This window comes from Tamandua tetradactyla, chromosome 16 (assembly GCF_023851605.1).
Source record: "Tamandua tetradactyla isolate mTamTet1 chromosome 16, mTamTet1.pri, whole genome shotgun sequence".
In the NCBI taxonomy this organism is placed as follows: Eukaryota; Metazoa; Chordata; class Mammalia; order Pilosa; family Myrmecophagidae; genus Tamandua; species Tamandua tetradactyla.
This window is the reverse complement of record NC_135342.1, coordinates 33,854,035-33,874,808: the sequence shown is the minus strand read 5'-3', so window position 1 is coordinate 33,874,808 and position 20,774 is coordinate 33,854,035. Positions and strand designations below refer to the sequence as shown.

General features: G+C 41.3%; 1 protein-coding gene across 2 annotated transcripts in view; it reads right to left on the bottom strand.

The window, feature by feature from the left end:
• The window catches only part of RHPN2 (rhophilin Rho GTPase binding protein 2), a 62,627-nt gene that overhangs the window by 19,407 nt on the left and 22,446 nt on the right, over window positions 1-20,774 (bottom strand). For both annotated transcript variants that reach the window (XM_077132243.1, XM_077132244.1), the window contains exons 3-6: window positions 10,154-10,282; window positions 6,550-6,625; window positions 2,726-2,803; window positions 1,901-2,025 (exon numbers count right to left, since the gene is read on the bottom strand). In XM_077132243.1, the coding sequence (XP_076988358.1) occupies window positions 1,901-2,025; window positions 2,726-2,803; window positions 6,550-6,625; window positions 10,154-10,282 (408 nt within the window). The remainder of the gene's footprint in view (window positions 1-1,900; window positions 2,026-2,725; window positions 2,804-6,549; window positions 6,626-10,153; window positions 10,283-20,774) is intronic.

The following is a 20,774-nucleotide window of genomic DNA, read 5'->3' as shown; positions in this document are numbered from 1 at the left end:
GGTAGGACCTTTCTGATTAAGTTTTTTCCATGAAGATGTGATCCCACCCATTCAAGGTGGGCCTTAATCTACTTGCTGGAGTCCAGAAGAGTTTAGAGAAGCTAAGAAAGAAAACACCTGGGGGAGAAGGAAGAAGGACCCACAGCAGCTGAGAGAGCCATTTTGAAACCAGAATGGGAGAGAAGAACGAGCAAAAGTTGCCATGTGCCGGAAGAGTGAAATGAGACAAAGTGTCAATAGCTGAGAGATTCCAAACAGAGTCCAGAGGTTATCCTGGAGGTTATTCTTTTTCTTTTTCTTTTTTAATTAAAAAAATTACAATAAACAAACATTCCCAACACATATACTCAGCAATTCACAATATCATCACATAGCTGCATATTCATCATCATGATCATTTCCCAGAACATTGGAGGTTATTCTTAAGCAATAAGTAGACATCACCTTGTTATTCAAGATGTAATGGAGAGGCTGGAGGGAATTGCCTGAAAATGTAGAGCTGTGTTCCAGTAGCCATGTTTCTTGAAGATGATTGAACAATGATATAGTTTTCACAGTGTGACTGTGTGATTGTGAAAACCTTGTGTCTGATGCTCCTTTTATCTACCTTATCAATAGATGAGTAAAACATATGGAATAAAGATAAATAATAGGGGGAACAAATGTTAAAATAAATTTAGTTTGAAATGCTAGTGATCAATGAAAGGGAGGGGTAAGGGGTATAGTACACATAAATATTTTTTTCTGTTTTTGTTTCATTTCTTTTTCTGAATAGATGCAAATGTTCCAAGAAATGATCATGATGATAAATATGCAACTATGTGATGATATTGTGAATTACTTATTAATATGTAGAATGAAATGATCAAAATAGGAATGTTTGCGTTTGTTTGGTGTTTTTTGATATTTAAAAAAATAAAATAAAATAATTTTTAAAAAAATTTGCCATGTGCCTTGCCATGTGACAGAAGAACCCTGGGTGCCAGCTGTCTTTCTTCTGAAAAGGTATCTTCCCCTTGATGCCTTAATTTGGGCATTTTCATGGCCTTAGATAAAACTTGAAACCTAATAAATCCCCTTTGTAAAAGCCAATCCATTTCTGGCATATTGCATTCTAGGAGCTTTAGCAAACTGAAACACAGCTATTTCATATATGTGGAACATTCCAATATTTGTCCTTTTGTGTCTTGCTTCTCTCATGTCACATAATGTTTTCAAGGTTCATCCAGGTTGTAGCATATACCAAAACCTCACTCCTTTTTAGGGGCTGAATAATATTCCATTGTATATAAATACCATACTTTATCTATTCATTCATCTTTTGATAGACACTTGGGTTGTTTGTACCTTTTGGCCATTGTGAATAATGCTACAAAGAGCTTGGTTAACAAGTATCTGTGCGAGTCCCTACTTTCAATTCTTTTGGTTATATAGCTAGGAGTGGAATTGGCCTGGGATTAAAAAATAAATTCTATTTTTAATTTTTTGAAGAACTACCAAACTATGTTCTGCTTCCGTTTTTTAAATCAAATCCATTTCTCTCTGGTGCCCTCGTCATCAGTGAAAAAACCGCTCCCCACCTCCATCCACCTGAGACAAGAACCTTGCTTCTCATTAGTTTCACCTTCTTGGTGTTAAGCAACAATAAAATGAGGATGAGAAAAATGCCTCTTCTCCTTGGCTCATTTGTTCCAAGAAACAGAAGGTCTAATTGATACCTTCTCCCCTTCAGAACCCGTTCATAAATAAAAACTAACTTATTTACATCTCGCCGTATTGTACTCTCCTGTATGGATGCATCAATCAGGCAAGAGCGGGCCTCAATGCAAAAGTGCAAAGGTGCCCCCGGGCTGCTCAGGATCTGAAACAGCGGCTGAAGTGGGAACCCCCCAGCACCTACCACGTAAACATGATCCCCATCTGTCTGGTGGGCGGGAAGAATCGGCTCTCAACAAAACCCAGCTGGATGAAGTAACTCATCAGCAGTTCCACTCCGGCCTCGTCCCGGCTGGGTGTCCGACAAGCCTGAAAGGAAGAGACCAAGAGGACCAGCGATGAGGGACACAGCAGATGGTCCCTCCCCAGGAGACACTCTGCGCACACACAAACAGGAGACACTCGCTCTTCCCACGGGGCCTGGGACCTGCTGCTGGTGTCGTGAACTCTTGTTCTCCCCTCCTCCCAATAAATGTTTAAGTTTGAAATAATTGCGAATTTACTGGATAGTTTAAAAAATAATACAAACCCAGGCAGTGAACTGCAACATACCCCCCCACCCAGATACTGGATCACCAACTTTTAACATTTTGCCACATCTGCCTTATCATTCTATTATCTATCAACTATCACTTATCCATCTACATCTATTTATCCATACAACTATCCATTTATATATCCATCCATCCACCTACCCAGCTATAGCTATCTGTCTATATCTGTTCACTCGATTCATCCATCCATCTATATCTATCTGTCGATTTTCTAAATATGTGAGAGTAGATTGTAGTCACTGATGCTATGAACTCTTGGAGGGGTGGACAGGCTCTGGGATGAAGTCAGAAGTCCTGCAATCCAGCCCTGGGCACAGCTCCTCTCTTATGGTTTTCACATGTAACAAGTGGAATGAACCATTTCAATGGGCCCTCCCTATCACCTCCACCCATGTGCAATTCTGTAAGACTACATCATGTGAGCCACTCCCTTCCCTGCTGCATCAAACACTTACTTGTCTGAGGTCCATAAGATCTGCTATTTCATCTTCATAGAAGTAGCCATCTTCATTATAATGTTCCAGGATAAAATCCTTTATGAAAAATGAGATAAGATGCTGTGAGATGGGATACAAAACCACAAATATGTAAAACAATACTACACAGCTTTCCCTTTTGCTTCTCATGAAGATGTCACAGCTTCTTTCTATGACTTAAAGTGCTGATGTTTGGAATCAGCTCCTCTACTAATATAATGGAAATGCGTAAAATCTGAAAATGATTTTCAAAAGTTACTAATTATGTTATTGGCAATATTAATTAAAGGGAGGTTGATCTGAAGGACAGGGTTTGTCCAGGGTTTCCTGTGACGTCCCTGAGAGTGGGGGTAAGAGGCCACTTGTAATATCCTTTACACAGCAGCAGGTAGCTCTGACAGCTTCTACTGGGAACATTTGCGAAAATGTTCTTAATGGGTGATAAATACGCTTCTCACAAGATGTTAATCTCATAGAAATCAAAGAGGATTCTGATAAACTCTAAAGGTGTTCCTGACTTTCGAAACTTAGTAAACTAGGACTAGGATGAAACTTATTTACTAGGATAAAAAATATCGAGCTGAGGGGGCGGGCCGCGGTGGCTCAGCGGGCAAAGTGCTTGCCTGCCATGCCGGAGGACCTCGGTTCGATTCCCGGCCCCAGCCCATGTAAAAAACAAACAAAATACAATAAAAACAAGAAGTTGTTTCCCTTTCTTCCTTCCTTCTCTCTGTCTTTCCTTCCCTTCCTCCCTCCCTCTCTCTAAAAAAAAAAAAAAAAAAAAATATCGAGCTGAAACCCACTGCAAACATCAGGGACAAGACAGAGCCATTCAACATCACTGCTATTATTTAGCATAATTCTCAAAGTCTCAAAGCCAACCAAATAAGAAAAATAAGAGATATAAATATTAGAAAGGAAGAAACAAACCATTTTTTTTTTTGCAAAATAAGTGTATCTACAAAACTCAAAAGTATAACTGAAAAACTATTAATCTAATGAGAATCAAGTAAAGTGGCCAAAAAGCTAATACATAAATGCCAACAGTCTTCTTTTCTTATGCAAACAATAACCAGTTAGAAAAATGTAACAAGGAAACAATATGTTTCACAAAAGTAACAAGAAAACAATATCCCTAGGGATTAAATTAATTTAATTAATTATGTAGATATCTACTAAACTGTACAGAAAGACATTATCATATTCTTTCTTTCATTTATGCTTCAAATCATTTTTGAACAGGACAGATGAAGCCCCCACGAAGCTTGCTGTTTGTTGGCATCAGCAATTAGAAATATCATGTTCACAGATGAACACTTACAATATTGTAAAGGTGCAATTTTGGCCAAATTAATCTATGAATCTAAGGAAATTTCAATCAAAGCTCCAAGAGTACTACTTTGGGGGAATCTGACAAAATATGGAAGCAAAAACCTAGAGGAAATGCCAAAAAAATTGGAAAAGCATAGTAATAAAGAGGTTTGCACTCCTTGGTGTTCAAAACACACAAGGATTAAACAGGGGAACTCGTGGGAAAACGGACAGAATGGAATCAGATAAGGTCAAGAAGGGAACTGAAGTAGATTTCAGAATTGGGTACATAAAAAAAAAAAAAGGAAGCATCACATACAAGTGGGGAGAGGATGTAGCAGGCCCAGCGAGAAGGAGGTGGCACATAAAACGGTGTGACTGAGGTGAGGTTAACAAAGGGAGAATTACTTGGTAGGGCAGGGGTGCAGAAAGCCAAAGGGATGGCGGGGTAACCCGGTGTTATTAAAACCTCAGAAGGCTCAAGGAGAAGCAGCAGCTACAGAAACGAGGAGAGGGGGCTGCCTGAGGGGGGCGCCCGAGAGCAGCTGGGGCCATGCCAAATCCTTAACATAGGAGGCAGGTGGCCGGATTCAAGGAAGAATCCAGGGTGCTCAAGGATAACTAACTTGAGCAAATCACACAGCTAAATGGGAAGGGAGTACTGGGGCGATGAGGAATCTTTACACATCTTGATATTTTCTGAATGTTCCACAATAATGACTCTTAATTGGGAAAAAAATCTATTTAAAAGCTAGAAAACAACTTGCGCTGTCTGACAAAGGGAATTTATTTTGAAGGTGCTTTTAAATGCAGCCATTCTAAAGTCCATTTACTCTGAACAAGATCATATTCTGAAGCTTTACTGACCATTAAATGCCCCAGACTCCTAGATTTAAAAGGCAACTTAAACTGCTCTCATTAAACTGGCGAAGCCACTTCTGAACTCTGTGTTGGTCTCAAACACAAATGTGTAAGGGAAAAAACAGAAAGTCCCTATGCAATCTCACTTTTGTATGACTGAGAGTGTATAGTCCACTTCAGGCTAAATGATATGGCTGGACGCCCCAGCTGACCAGCAGTGGTCAGCCCACCACATCTGATTATTTTTTTTAACTTGCTTTCATGTGAAATTCAGCACGTGACACATCTGGATCCTAAGAGATACCCATAAAATTCCTGAGTTTCTCCAGGAGCCTCCCTTCAAAATACCTGCACTCTTGCAGCTCTGGCACTAAGCAACAGACTAAAGCTCCAGAAACTGTTATAAAAAAATGACTAAAGATATTTATACAGACACATGGATTGCCATGAATCCTACAGACCTGTGGCATGTGTCACATCCAAAGGAGAAGGCAGCCTGTGAAAAGGTGGTGTCAAACTGTGGCTCCTAAATTGTTTGCTATCCAGAAAATCAACTTTTTGATAATCCCAGGTCTTACAAGACTACCAACTTCTCTTCTCAAACTCTAAAATAAACCCCAAACTCTCAAGGAAAGGAAAATAATTCCTGGGGGCATTTTTCATGCGGCTGAGATTAATTCTCATCCCTCACGCCCAAACATACGGGAAGGCTCAGAGGCAGGCACTGCCTTCCACCTCGTCTCCTCTTTCTTCTCCTAAATGAAAGTCTTAATTGATTCATGAAAGTTCAGGCTGGTGGGGAGCTGCGGAGTCAGACACAAGGGAGAGGTGGGCATTCCAGGCATGGGAACGCCTCCTGCCCTCAGCCTGGGGATGCTGCCTCTCAATCCCCCACTGAGCCAGAGGCCTGAAGGCAGGACCTGGGCACTGTCCAGCAGCCGGCTCAGAGCTCAGGGCTCAGGGCTCAGGGCTCAGTGACCTGCACAGGTAGGCTCCCTAGTATCTGCTGTATGAAAGTGGAGCCAGGCTTCCTGCTATCTATATACAGTTAAAAGAAGGCCAGATACTATACACTTTAAATAGGGGAATTGTATGGTATGTGAATTATATCTCAATAAAGCTGCTATTTAAAAAAAATTAATTAATTAAAAGGAAAAAAGAAAAGGAGGCCAGATACCCAGGATACATATAGGAAAGGAAAACCCCAAACCTCTAACAGCTAAAGTATTCATTATTTTCATAATAAAGTGTTGGGGGAAATTAATTTTATTCTTCCAAAAATATGACCAGTTATAAAATGTAAAAGCTTTTAACACTTTTTTTTTGCATGGGGAGGCACCGGGAACCGAACTTTAATGGGATACAATTTTAAAATTCAAAGCGCATTCACTCACAGACCCTCTTTGACTTGGCCCATGGGGAGGGCCAGCCTGGGTTCCCAATCCCACATCTCCAGGCACCCAGGAGGAGCTTTCAGAATCGACAAAGATGAGAGCAAGAGCAGGAAGGGAAGGGTCAAGGCTCTCTGCAGAGCCTGCAGAAACCCATCGACCTAAGGCCACTGCAAGGGATACACAATGTCCATATTTTAATTTTAAACACAGTCTAGTGTCCATTGCTTGGAGATTTACCTTGAGCACGACTGAAAAGTCAACGTCTTTGGTTTCCTTCAGGCCAAGGGGAATCAGTGGAATGGTAAATGCTTCCCTATAAGGAACAGAAAAAGGTGTATGAACATCCTCCAGCCCAGACGCTCTGTACCCCAAGCCCCCTTCCCACCAGCGCATCTGGGTTCCCCCACCCCCACCCTCCTTACACCAGTCAAGGACACACTTGGCAGACAGTCTCAATTTCCATAAATGACAGTTCTGGTCATGACCCTGCCTCTGTTTTAAAACTGAATATGGCTCTGTACTGGTTGAAGCTGTTATGGACCAGAAAAGACACGTCCTTTTACGTGATCCAATCTTATGGAGGCAGCCATGTTTCTTTTAATCCTATTCAGTATTGTTGGGTATAAACTTTGATGGGATTGTTTCCATAGAGATGTGACACACCCAGGTGTGGGTGGGACCTTCTGCCCCCTGCGCCTTCCCATGAGATGCTAAGCAAGCCGAAGCCAGAGTTTTGCCCTGAAGAAACTAAGTGAAAGCCCACAGATGGAAACCACAAGCATCAGAAACTGGAAACAAGGAACAGTAGATGCCAACCATGTGCCTTCCCATCGGCCTTTCTTGAGTCAAGGTATCTTTCTCTGGATGCCTTAGTTTGGATCTAAGGGAGCCTTAGAACTGTAAACTTGAATCTTAATAAATTCTCTTTTTAAAAGCCATTCCGTTTCTGGTATATTGCATTCCAGCAGCATTTAGCAAACTAATACAGGCTTCCTGTCACTTCTGATCTACCCATCCTAACACGCAAGGTCCCCTACACTCTGAACCCTGGCTTACCCCTTAGGTCTCAATCCTTCCTATGCCAACTGTGCTCAGACTTGCAGTGTGTCAGGATTTGTCCTTGGTGCACTTGCTGCTTCCTTACCTGGATACACAGCTTGCTGTGCAGTATGTATCAGCCCTCCACTCCCATATCCTGTCCTCCTCCTCCACCTCCTCTCCTCCCTGCAATGGGCCCCACCTCTCTTGCAGCTCTCACCCTGCAAGATCCTCACCTCACAGGCCTGAACTCTCTGCAGCCTCCTCCTTTGGGCACATCATTTAAGAGTCCCATCACCTGCCCAACAAACACCTTAAGGGCAGAGGCCCCACCTGACCCCTAATTACTCCAAACACCCAGAGTGGGGTCAGGCCCAGGTCCGCTGCCTCCCCTCTACCTCCTCTCTCACTACTGACCACTCACTCGGTAACCCCATAGGTCACACTGTGAGTGCCCCCTATGCCCTACACTCTTAGGGGTAGGCCAACAGGAAGTGGAACAGCCTTGTGCCATGTTTTGCAAACAGGGATTTAGCTTCCCTGACCTGTAACAGGAGACCTCCTGCGCTGCTCCGGGAGAAGGCCAGGAATGCTGGGCAGGGTGAGTGGACAATGAAGCTGTAAGCTGAAACTGTCTCTGTGGCAGGAAGAAAACAATGGGGCTGTGCTGAAAGCAGGTGAGTCTCAAGTGGGAGTGTGGCTTCCCCAAGGCAACAGGGGAGGAAGCCTGGTGGAAGGACATGAGGACAGGACAGGCCTCTCTCCTCTGGGGCCCCTGCGACCACCTGGGCTCACCCCATGCAGGGTGGGTGGAAGGCAAGGCCTGTTCTCCCGGGGTCTGTCCAGGCAATGAAAAGGAGAGTGAGTGTCCTGAGGCCCCCACCCCATGGCACCTCCACCCCAATTTTGGCTCTAATGTAACTTTCTACGTGTCCTCAGGTCTTCCCAGGGTCTTCTCATCTGTACACTGGGAGAATTTCCACTCTTCCTTTCTCATGGAAGTGTTTAGAAATCAAAGGGGTGAAGAAAGAAACAAGCTACTTTGAGAAAAGAAGGATGGAGAATTCAAATGCAAGGTGTCCCCACGAATCTGCACCTCTCTACCAGTGGCAAAAGTGATCAGCTCTGGCTACATAAAAGCCACACTGTGACCCACGGGGGTCTTCACTGCATGGCTGTGTGGGAAACGCCCACCAGGGGCTCCTGCTCTGCAAGACAGCAGCCCAAAAGCTTGACCCCTGCTCCTCATGGGTGAAAGACCGCAGTTTAACTGGGAGAATCCTTTATTTTGTCGTTTTTCTAAATAGGTGTTCAAAACTGCAGATGGGAGGGTAAAAGGGTCAAAGTGCATCCCAGGTCACAAAGGGAAAAAGAAGTATTCACATCCTAATGTTTTCCCTTTTGGCTCTGCACAAAGGCAGAGGGGCCATACTGAAGATAAGGAAGCACATTCCACAGGGTGAGGCAAAAGGCCTTCCTTCTGCTAATCCCGGGAACTATTTTCTCTCTCTTTTTTAAAACTGTTGAATCATGGAGAAAGTTTATTTTTAAGTGCCTTACATATTCTATAACATAGAACGCAAATTTTTATTTTTGAAAAGATTGGCAGTCCCCTCTCATTGATAACATGAGTGAGGTATTTATTTTATACAGAAACCTTATGGTTTGATAATGATTAGCTCCAAGAAGAGCCCTGAAATGAAAATATACAAAACAGTTTTAGGAACACATGTATTCCTAAATCATACAAAGGGATATATTTATTTTAAAATAAAGTCTTTGGAAAGGAACCAGTTCACCAAATTTTTTTTTACCAAGAAACGACAAGAAAATACTTTATGCAGTAATAAAAATTAAAGCAGAAATAGCAAACTCAACTTAGTCTTCTAATACCTTAAAAATAGCATCAATCCTACGAATGACTGCTTCTGAGCCAGGGAACTCTCTTCTGACTGAGTTTCCCTGGTGGGTTGCCCAACCTTCCGAGAAGCCTCATTTCCCCATACCGAAAAAAAGCTTTTGAAGCTTTTCCAAGTTATTCCTCCTTCAAGATGGCCATTTCTTTCAGAGGTAGTTCGCCCGAGGAGACTTTCTTAGTTTTCTTATCTCAGAAGCCCACACCTCAATATCCCACCTCCCATGAACACTTTGAAGGGATGCTTTGGATTTAGAATACTATTTTCTCAAATATTTAAAGGGTTACATTTCTGAAGTATCTCAGTTGTACCATCTCAGAGAACTCACCTGGGTCCCAGAATCGTAGATGTAAAAGATCCCATGGCCAATGTGGTTTCTACTTTTTTTGTAATTGTATCAAGAGATACAATTATCCCCAGGCCCTATGCATGGGGGTGAGACGGGGGGGGGGGGGGGTCCAGAGGGTGACAGCGGGGTAAGAAGGGCAAGTCAGCCCCCCTCTGGAAGGTCGACCACACTTGAAGGTATAACCACAGAAGAGATTCCAGGCCCTATTCCTGGTACCGCCCCAGTCCATGTGAGAGAGGCTGTCTTCCCACCTGGACCCAGATGGGTGGCTCTTTATAAAATCACATCCCTCGGGGTCCCAGGACAAATCCCCCTTTTGCTCAACTCTCCAGGCATTTTGCAACAAGCTCCACAGGTTCATCCGTTTAGCTCTGGCACCTGGCTCAACCTCCACCTGGTCATTCCCTCATCTCCTAGTGTGGGGTCAGCCATGCCCTCAGCCCACAGCCCCCCACTTGGCCCATGTGGTGCACCCACCCTAGGTGCAGACACGTCCCAAGGATGAGAAGGCCTCTGGAAGAAGACCTGCCCCACTCACTCTGTGCTCTGATAGACGCCCACCGAGATGTTGAGCCCCTCAAGCTCCTCCATGAGGACCTGCAGGTCTGAGTTCATGTAGCTCAGCTCCAGGCGCACCAGCTCCTGCACCCTGTGGTTGGTGGCTACTCTGTTAAGAAAGAGGAGGATTGTAACCCTGGGCTCTCGTGAAGTGTACGACCATAAAAATGTTCTTTCATGAACTGTAACAAACGTACCACATGAATGCAAGGTGTTGATGATAATAGGGTGGTACATGGGAGCTCTTGATTTTATGCATGATTTTTCTGTAGACCTACAACTTCTCTAATTTAAAAACGAAAGAGAGAAGTGGCCTCAGCCAAGCCTGACAGCTGCTAGGTGAGCACACACACACACCCCCATCCCTGCAGGGAAGCTCGGAGGGTGGGACTGCAGATGTGACAGCCAGATGTGACCAGAGAAGGTGAATCAAAGAAGCGGGTTACCTGCCCCATCCTGTACCACACCTGCCAGCAAACAGGCCTGGGGACAGTAGTCAACAGCACTGGGGAACTGCCAGAGATGAAAGAACAGATAATCCTGCAAAGAATTAGTCTCCAGAAGAGAAATGAGGACTGTTCTTGGTTGCCCACCTAAAAGACCATAAATTATCCCCTTAAAGGAAATGGATGGTGGTGGGTGGGGATGGGGGAGGAAAAAAGGGAATAGGGAATTATTTCTTAATGGGTGCAGAGTTTCTGTTTCAGGTAATGAAAAAGTTTTTTTTTTTTTGAGAGACTATTTTTTTTATTAGAGAAATTGTGGGTTTTACAGGAAAATCATGCATAAAATACAGGATTCCCATAACCACTCTATTGTTAACACCTTGCATTGGCGTGGTACATTTGTTACAATTGGTGAAAGCGCATTTTTTATTAATTAAAAAAAATTAACAACAAACAAAACAATAAGATATCATTCCATTCTACATATATAATCAGTATTCTTAATATCATCACATAGTTGCATATTCATCATTTCTTAGAACATTTGCATCGATTTAGAAAAACAAATAAAAAGACAACAGAAAAAGAAATAAAACGATAATAGAGAAAAAAAAGTTATACATACCCCTTACCCCTCGCTTTCATTTACCACTAGCATTAATGAAAAAGTTTTAATAACAGAAGGTTGTAACAGGAGCACAACTGTAAAAGTTCAGTAGTGCCACTGAACTTATGCTTGAAAAATAGTTAAAATGGGAAATTTTGTGTTTACGTATGTTACAACAATTAAAAGTTAAAAAAAATGAATGGGAAAGTAGGAGTGTGGAACACTTCCCAACTCATTCTTTTTGTATCTATGAGCCTAAGAGATACCAAAAGCTAGAGAAAGGCTGCAAAAAATAAAACTACAGACCAATATTCCTCATGAATACCTAGGCAAAAATCCTCAACAAAATAATGAGCAACCTGAACATACAACAAATACAAAGGATTATATACTATGACCAAGTGGGATTTATCATCTTAGGAATGTGAGGTTTGTCTAATACCTGATAATCAACTGATGTTATATACCATATTAATAGAATAAAGAGGAAAAAAAAAGTCAATGGATGCAGTAAAAGCATTTGACAATAGCCAACACCCACTGATAATAAAAAGTTCCAACACACTAGGAATTAAAAGAACACTTCCTCATCTTAATAAAGGGCATTTAAGAAAATCCACAGCTAATATTGTACTTGATGGTGAAAGCCTGACTGCTTTCTCTCTATGACCAGGAACAAGGCAAGGATGTCTGCTTCTGCCACTTCCAATAAACACTGTACTAGAAGTTACTGCTAGTGGCAATAAGGCAAATTAAAAAACTAAAGGCATCTACATTGGAGAGGAAGAAGTAAAGTAAAATTGCTTTTATTCACCGATGACATGGTCCTACATGTAGAAAATTCCAAGGAATACACAAAACTACTAGAACTAGTAAACAAATTTAACAAGATTACAGGGTACAAGGTCTGAAAATAAAACTAAGAAAGCAATTACATTCACAAAAGTACCAAAAAGAATAAACTACTTAGGAATAAATTTAATATAAGTAGTGCAAGACTTGTACACTGAAAACTACAAAACATTGCTGACAGAGATTAATGGCGAGACATCCCATGTTTCTATGGACTGGAAGACTGATTACTGTCTGGGTGTCAATTCTCTCCAGTTTATGGATATACAGACTCAACACAATCCCAATCAAAATCCCAGCAAGCTTTTCAGTAGAAACTGACAAGCTGATCCTAAAATTTATATGGAAATACAAAGGCACTAGAATGGCCAAAACAGTTTTTTAAAAGAACAAAGGTGGAGGATTTAGGCTATCTGAATTCAAAACTTACTATGGCCTAAGGATAGGCAATGGAACAGAATAGAGTACAGAAATAAATCCTTACATTTTTGGTTAATTGATTTTCTACAAAAGTATAAGACAATTCAGTGTAACAAGCGGGACTAAAGCAGTTGGACAGCCATACGTGTGTTTTACTACAATAAAGCTATCATGTTAAGTATAGCATTTTCAGTGAGTTCTGTGGATCAGTCTAGCAAATTACTGAACCCAAGGGGGTGGCTAAGGCTGGGACCTCCAAACTGGTAGGCAGATATTTAGAAATGTGAGTGTGGTGGGCCCCCCAACTCGTGATAGGGCCTGAAAGACAACCTTAGATGATAACCCTGAACCTGTGGGGCCTAAGGTGGTTACAGTCAGAACTGAATTGAATGGCACCATGACAGTGTTTGCAGATGGTGTCGGAAGCCACTGGGAGTTGACAAAGTTTTTGTATACTTTTAGAACATCCACAGGCAAAAAAAAAAAGAACCTAGACCTAAATCTCATACAATATACAAAAATTAACTCAAAATGAATCATGGTGATACTGTCTGGATTTTAGAACTTCACCTACTGTATGAGACCAAAGGAAGAATGGTTTATTTTTTCCAAAACCTAAATTTTCTGTAGCACATAACCTAGTGCAACCTGTCTCAATAGTTCATTTAAACAACCGTAACATATGGTGCCCAAAATGGGAATGAGGGCTTATAAATCTATGTAGCTTAATGTAATACCTGGATACATTCCAGGGTATCTTGGGCAGATAATTAAAAAGTATTGGCAAAGTCCCTTGAGAGACTGGAGAAAAAATATGGAACTATTAAAACTTTCCCACTGGGGAAACCCTGGATACTGTTTCAAACATTAGGGACTCCCAAATCAATAGGCTAAGCCCTTGATGTTGAGGCTTGCACTTATGAAACTTATTTTTGTAGCAGAGAAGCTAAGCCTACCTATAGTTATGCCTGAGTTACTTTCAGAAAACCTCTTTTGTGGCCTCTTGTTCTCTAAGCCCAACTCTGCAAGTGAAATCATTGCCCTCCCCACCATGTGGAATATGACATCCAGGGATGAAAGTCTCCCTGGCAACGTGGGATATGACTCCCAGGGATGACTCGGTCCTGGCACCGTGGGATCGACAATACCTTCCTGACCAAAAGGAAGAAAAGAAATGCAACAAAATAAGGTATCAGTGGCTGAGAGAGTTCAAATAGAGTCAAGAAGCTATTCTGTAGGCTACTCTTATACAAGCTTCAGCTAGATATTGATAATAACCATCATTTGCCAAATCTCACCCAGTAAGTACCATTCCTGTTAACCCTAAAGAGCACCTAGGGCTCCATCTGAAATTCTACAAAAGTTTCGCACACTAGGATTACTTTCCAAAAACCTACAACTTCTGGATAGTTCCCAGGCCAGATAAGTATGGAAATCCAGTGGGGCCAGCCTCTCCAAGAACATCGAGTTTCATCCCCCATCCCATATTATCGACAGCCCTTTCCAATATGAAAAAGTTAGAATGGGAATAACTCAAATACCCCTAAAGACTGGAGGAAGGATCAAAGGAGGAGGAGGAGTTATAACAGAGAAGATAGGATTTAACAAATGAGTATGACTGCTAAATCATTGTATTGATATTTCTTTTAGTCTCCAGTATATGGGAGCAGCTAGAAGGAAAAAACTAAAATTGTGGAGCCATAACCCATACCAAACACTGAAATTTGGTCTGTAACTACTTGTTACAATGTACTTTGAAATTTATTGGTTTATTTTTGCATATATGTTTTATGTATATAAAAATAAACCAATAAATTTCAAAGTACATTGTAACAGGTAGTTATATTTGTTACATTTCCACAATAAAAATGTTTTAAAAAAATTGATCATGGGCTTAAATGTAATGTTGCAACATTATAAATCTCTCAGGAAAAAAAACAGGAAACTCTTCAAGACCTAGAGATAGGTAAAGACTTTTTAGATCTGACACCAAAATCATAATACATAAAAAAGAAAATTTAAGAAATTGAATTATATTAAAATTAAACATTTTTGTTCTACAAAAGGCATTGTTAAGTAGATGAAAGGACAAGCTACAGCCTGGAAGAAAATACCTGCAAACCATACATCAGTCAAAGGAGTGGTTATCTACGATATGTAAAGAATGCTCAAACTCAACAGTAAAAACATAACTTGAAAGTGGTTAAAATGGGAAAGGTTGCGTTGTATATATGTGACCACAATAAAAAAAAATTGTTTTAATTCAATTAGAAAATGGGCAAAAGACATGAACAGATATTTCACTGAAGAGAATATACAGATAACAAACAAGCACACGAAAAGGCCAACACTACTAGCCATAAGGGAAAGGCTAATTAAAAGCACAATGAGGGGGGTGGGCCATGGTGGCTCAGCAGGCAAGAATGCTTGCCTGCCATGCCAGAGGACCCAGGTTCGATTCCTGGTGACTGCCCATGTTAAAAAAAAAAAAAAAAAAAAAAGCACAATGAGGGGAGTGCAAGGGTAGTTCAGGGGTAGAATTTTCATCTGCCATGCCAATTCCCAGCCCCTGCACATTCCCCACCAAAAAAAAATTCAACAAATGGTGCTGCGTTAACTGGACAGCCACATGGGAAAAAAGAATGAAATGTGACCCCCATCATACAGCATACAAAAAAAAAAACACAATGAGATGTTGTATATACTTTACCAAATAAAAATGCAAAAAATAAACAAAACCATAGAACTAGACAACACAATGAACCCTAATGTAAACTATGGACTGCAATTAATAATATAATTCTATTAATGATAGGGAAAAATAGGAAAGTGATGGCATATGGGAAGTCTGAACTTTCTGCATGATTTTTCTGTAAACCTACTTGTACATGAATGTTTACAGCAGCTTTACTTATAACAGCTTCAAACTGGAAACAACCCAAATATCCTTCAATGGGTAAATGATGAACGAAAACTGTGGTAACTCTATGCCATGGAATACAGCTGCAGAAAGAAAAAGGAATAACCTATACATGTGACAGTTTGGATGGATCTCAAGGGAATTAAATGAATGAAAAAAGCCAATCTCAAATGATTCCATTTGTACAAAGTCTCAAAAGGACAAAATTATAGGCATGGAGAACAGGATACCGTTTGCCAGGGGTTAGGGATGGGGGAGAAGGATGAGTGTGTTTGGGGTTTTTTGGTATGCTATGGGTCACACTTCATTCTTTTTCCATGTGGCTATCCCGTTATTGCAGCACCATTTGTTGAAATTTTGGGTGGGGGGAGGGGAAGTGAATGGGCCAGGAATCAAAGCCGAGTCTCCCGCGTGACAGGTGAGATTCTACCACTGACCTACCCTTGCACCACCTGAGTATGTTTTTTGCTTGTTTGCTTGCTTTTCATTTCGGCAAAGAAGATACTTGATTACGGTTTTAAAGGTGTAGCATGAGGGACCTTGTGGTGATGTAACTATCTATATCTTTATGTGGTAGTGGATACACAAATCTACATAAGCTGCAGAGAACTACACACACACACACACACACACAAATGAACAAAAAATGAATGAAATCTGAATAACCAATGCCAATAACAGTTTTTGATATTACATACTCTTACGCCAGAAATTGCCACTGGGAGAAACTGGGTGAAGGTACCTGCACATCCCTGTCAATTATTGTGCAACTTCCTGTGAATCTATAATTATTTCAAAATTAAAAGTTGAAAGAAACTATATTAAGTGAAAGAATTCAGATGTCAAAACTAAACATACTCCCCTCGAGGGACTGGAGAGAAAGGAGGAAATATTAAACTTCCTCACCTACGGAATTCCTAATATTCTCATAAGCAGAGGGGACAACCAATTTAATAGGCTGAGTCCTTGCTCCTGGGGCTTGCCCCTATGAAACTTATTCCTGCAAAGAAGAAGCTAAGCCCGCTTATGATTATGTCTAAAAGTCACCCTCAGAGAACCTCTTTTGTTGCTCAGATGTGACCTCTCTCTCTCTCTCTCTCTAAGCCAAACTCAGCAGGTGAACTCACTGCCCTCCCCCTACGCAGGACATGACTCCCAGAGCTATAAATCTCCTTGGCAATGTGGGATATGACTCCCAGGGATGAGCTGGGCCCCAGCTACATGGGATTGAGAAAGTCTTTTTGACCAAAAAGGGGAGGAGATAAATCAGACAAAATAAAGTTTCAGTGGCTGATCTCAAATAGAGTCAAAGGTTATTCTGGAGGTTATTCTTATGCATTATAAAGATAGTCTTTTTCTGTTTTTGGTGTATTGGAATAGCTGGAGGGGAATACCTGAAACTTTTGTACTGTATTCCAGCCTTCCTGATTCTTGAAGATGATTATATAACTATATAGCTTTTACAAGTGTGACCATGTGATTGTGAAAACCTAGTGGCTGACACTCCCTTTATCCAGGGTATGGACAGATGAGTGAAAAAAATAAAGAGAAAACGAAGTAAATAATTGGGTGGGTGAGTATAAGGGGTAAAAATAAAATTAGGTAGATTGCACTACTAGTGGTCAATGAGAGGGAAGGGTAAGGGATACGGGATATATGGGGTTTTTCTTTTTTCTTTTCATTTCTTTTTCTATAATGATGCGAATGTTCTAAAAATGATCATGGTGATGAAAACATAACTATGTGATGATTTTGTGAGCCACTGATTGTATAGCTTGGATGGACTGTATGGTTCATGAAGATATCTCAATAAGAATATTTTTTTAAAAAAAACTACACATAGAATGGATGGTGGTGATGGTAGCACAATGCTGTGAATGCAATTAATACCACCAAACTATATACCTAAATGTGGGTAAAGGGGGAAATTTTAAGTTGTATAGATGTTACCAACATAAAATTAAAAAAATAAAACTACATGTGGCATCATTCTACTTATAGAAATGTCCAGAAAAGGCAAATTTATAGAGACAGAGAGCAGATCAGTGGCTGCCAGGACTGGGGGTCGGAGCAGGGACTAATGCAAACAGGCATGAGTGGAGTTTTGGGTGCTGTAAATGTGTTTGCCCAACTCTATACATTTACTAAAAGTAATTGATTTCTAGTTTGTTTAGGTATGGGAAACACGGAACTAAACAAAGTTGAACAGGGACTTCAATATGCCACTCTTTATCATGAATGCCCATAGGGGATTTAGTATGCAGCGCATTAAACTTGATGGCCTACAGAAGCATTTAGTTCTGAGTATCAAGCATCTAGTGTTTCAAGCTCTATATTATGCTGGATTAGAGAACAAGGTACTCAGTGAAGCCTATAAGAGTCAGAAAGAATTTAATGAATTAGGAGGGGTTTTATTTGGCCCTTAAGCATGAATTGAATTTATGTACAACAAGGGAAACGGATAGAAAGTACCAGACATAGGAAAGTGGACTTCATGCCTGACCCATGATGCATAAATGCATTCACACTTGTATGCAAATATATACCCCTGGAAATTACTACTGACCTCTAAATGTTGAGTACCCAGACCCAGATCTACAATCATAAAGTTCTATTAATTATTTTTTCTTTATAAAGTCTCTAATATTGATTTCTTCCTTTAAATCCCTACTTCTGTTTTTTCAATTAAAATTGCATCTTAAAAAGTCATTGAATTTTACAGTACGTAAATTATGCTCTAATATAATTACAAAAAAAAAAAATCAAGGATAAATCATTGTTAGAGGTCCTGTGGGTAAGTGAAGACACACATTTAGGTTAAAGGGGAGAGTCCCACGAGAGCACAGGTGGAGCTTTCATAGCAGCAGCACTTCCCTGGGAGGGAGGAGGCAGTAAGGGGAGGATACGCTCAATCTATTTTATAGTCTCTCCATTGTTTGCATGTATGACTTTCATCATTTAGAATGCTTAAAATGAATGGATTTGCAGACACTGAAAAATATGGACTTTGTATTTTTTCTACAGAGAGAGGGAATGAGGCAAGATTGCAGAATTAGGAGTATAGATTCCCGAGGAAAGAAAAAACGTGTCTTTAACTAAATTTGCAAGCAGAGGGTTTGATACCTGCTCAGGAACCTTCCAGATGCTTCCTCCTTTTACAAATTAGGAAGCCGTGCATAAATATCAGTGACAATGAACACCAGCACTGAACTCTGAACCCTCCCATCAAATCCTCAGCCAATCCTTTGGGACCTCATTTCACGGAGAAGGAAACAGGCTCATCAGTCAAGGTCTCCAGGCAGCCAGCGAGACTGGCGATCTGACCAGGTGCCCATCTTTGGCTACTGAAAGTCTAGCCACCTGCTCAGCTCCCATCCACCTTTCCTTCGGAGCACAGAGGGCTAAAGCTCTTTCTCTAAAATCCGCCCTTTCCACTCAGGCTCACCCCCATTCTAACAGATATTTGGGCCCAGAGGTTTCTGGCAATTATATTACATTTATTCCTTTCCTTCCCTCCATCTTTCCCCCTCCATTCATGGAACTCTTTCTTCTTAATAGACAAACACACCTATGCTTTCCCTCCCCACAAAAGACAAGCTGTACCTTGAATGCATGTATGGTGGCACATGCCCTCTTCCTGCTCAATAGGTTTTCACAAAGGGATGTTTGGGCTTCTTGGCCAGGCATTGGGATTTGTTTTGCTTGTTTGCTTTTTGGTTGTCACCACCAGAAAGAAATACATCTAATATTATAATACAGCACACACATGCAGAGGCACACACACACAGAAGAAACAAAAGCCTCATCAAACCATCCTTAGCTGTACATCATGTGATGCTCTATTCTTTTCTACTCTAATATACTTCCTATTTAAAAAAAAAAAAAATCTGCTTGCAACCCACTGAATTGACTTCATTACACACCACTGTCACAACCTGCAACTTGTAAAAATCTGTACTGCAGAGATATTATTGAGAAAATGGCTGATTCACAAGGATCCAAGGGAGAAAATTCTCTCAGGCATCAATACTGGAGACAGGTTCACTTCTTAGCAACTGGTTTTCTTTGGGCATATGGACATGAAGCATGTTTCAGATCACATTCCCATCCTCATAACAGCTGCTGGGAAACTCGAACTCAGAGACAAACTGCAGCTCTAGTATAAAAAAAGCATTTAGGGTCTCGTGGCATGCGCCTTAAGGCATAAGCCTTACCTCCAGCCAAATCACTTTCTTATTCTTACATTTTCAGTCCCCAATTCCTCATTCACTCACATTTCAATCTTATGTGTTACAGCAGCATGTTCAGGTGCCTTGAATCCGCTTTGGAAGAGGGCAAGATAAATAAATACAACACTGTTGCCTTGCATTTTTCTGTACTCCTCCTGGAACTGGACACAGTTCCTTCCACATGGTGGGGACTTAATAAATTTCAGATGATAGAAGAAGCGACAGAGTGATTTCTATGGGCAGCAGGGTGGCTCATTGATTCTTAGTAGTAGAGGAGGTCCAAGAATTTAGCCCTGGAGCGCCACCACCCAAATATTTGGAGGAGCTCCAAATGCCAACTTTTGATTTTTCACCTCAACAGAATGATCTATTACATTCCCATCCTGATTTGGCAATAATTCACGTTTTAAGATTTGCACCCAATCCATGAGCTGGTTAGATATGGACCTCCATGGGTGGGTCACTCTGGGAAAGGTTGGCAGCCAAGCACAGCCTCGAGCTTGGTTTCCAAAATGCTGACCTTTGGTCTCAAGGTTGATTCAGAAGTCAGCCCTAGAATTTGAGCTATTTTTCTAGTACAGATAATGTACTAGATTCATTGGTGGAGGGATAGGGGCCTTCTGGAAAAAAAGCATGCCAATTCAAGAGAATGAATGTGTTCCAGCTCCATCTATATCCAGGCTGGGGGCATGGCTTGGGGCAATGGACAAGTATAGAACCAGCTGACCCAAATCAAGGATTAGGCCAGAGTCTCGGGTTGGCAATATTGGAGCTCTGCATCTGGGCTGCTTTTCTGGAAGAAAAGAAGTCACTTCTATAGGCTTTGTAGAACCTCTTCTTGGATTCTGTTTGGGTGCACACCACCTTCAAAGCCCCTGTGGGTCTAGGAACTGATATTACAGCCACAAGAGGCCTTGGCCAACTTGGAATGAGGCAGAAGGGTGTTTCTGCCCTTCCCTGCTCAGAGGTTCCCTGCCCAGGTTCTCCAGGGCCTGCTCCTGGCCTGAACCCAAGGGAAGGTCCAATCCCTTGGGTATTCCCTGAAAAGAACACAAGTGCACTGAAAAAGTTAAGAATGCAAAAATGTCCCAATCCACCAGATGTGGATGAGGAAAGTAAAATCACAT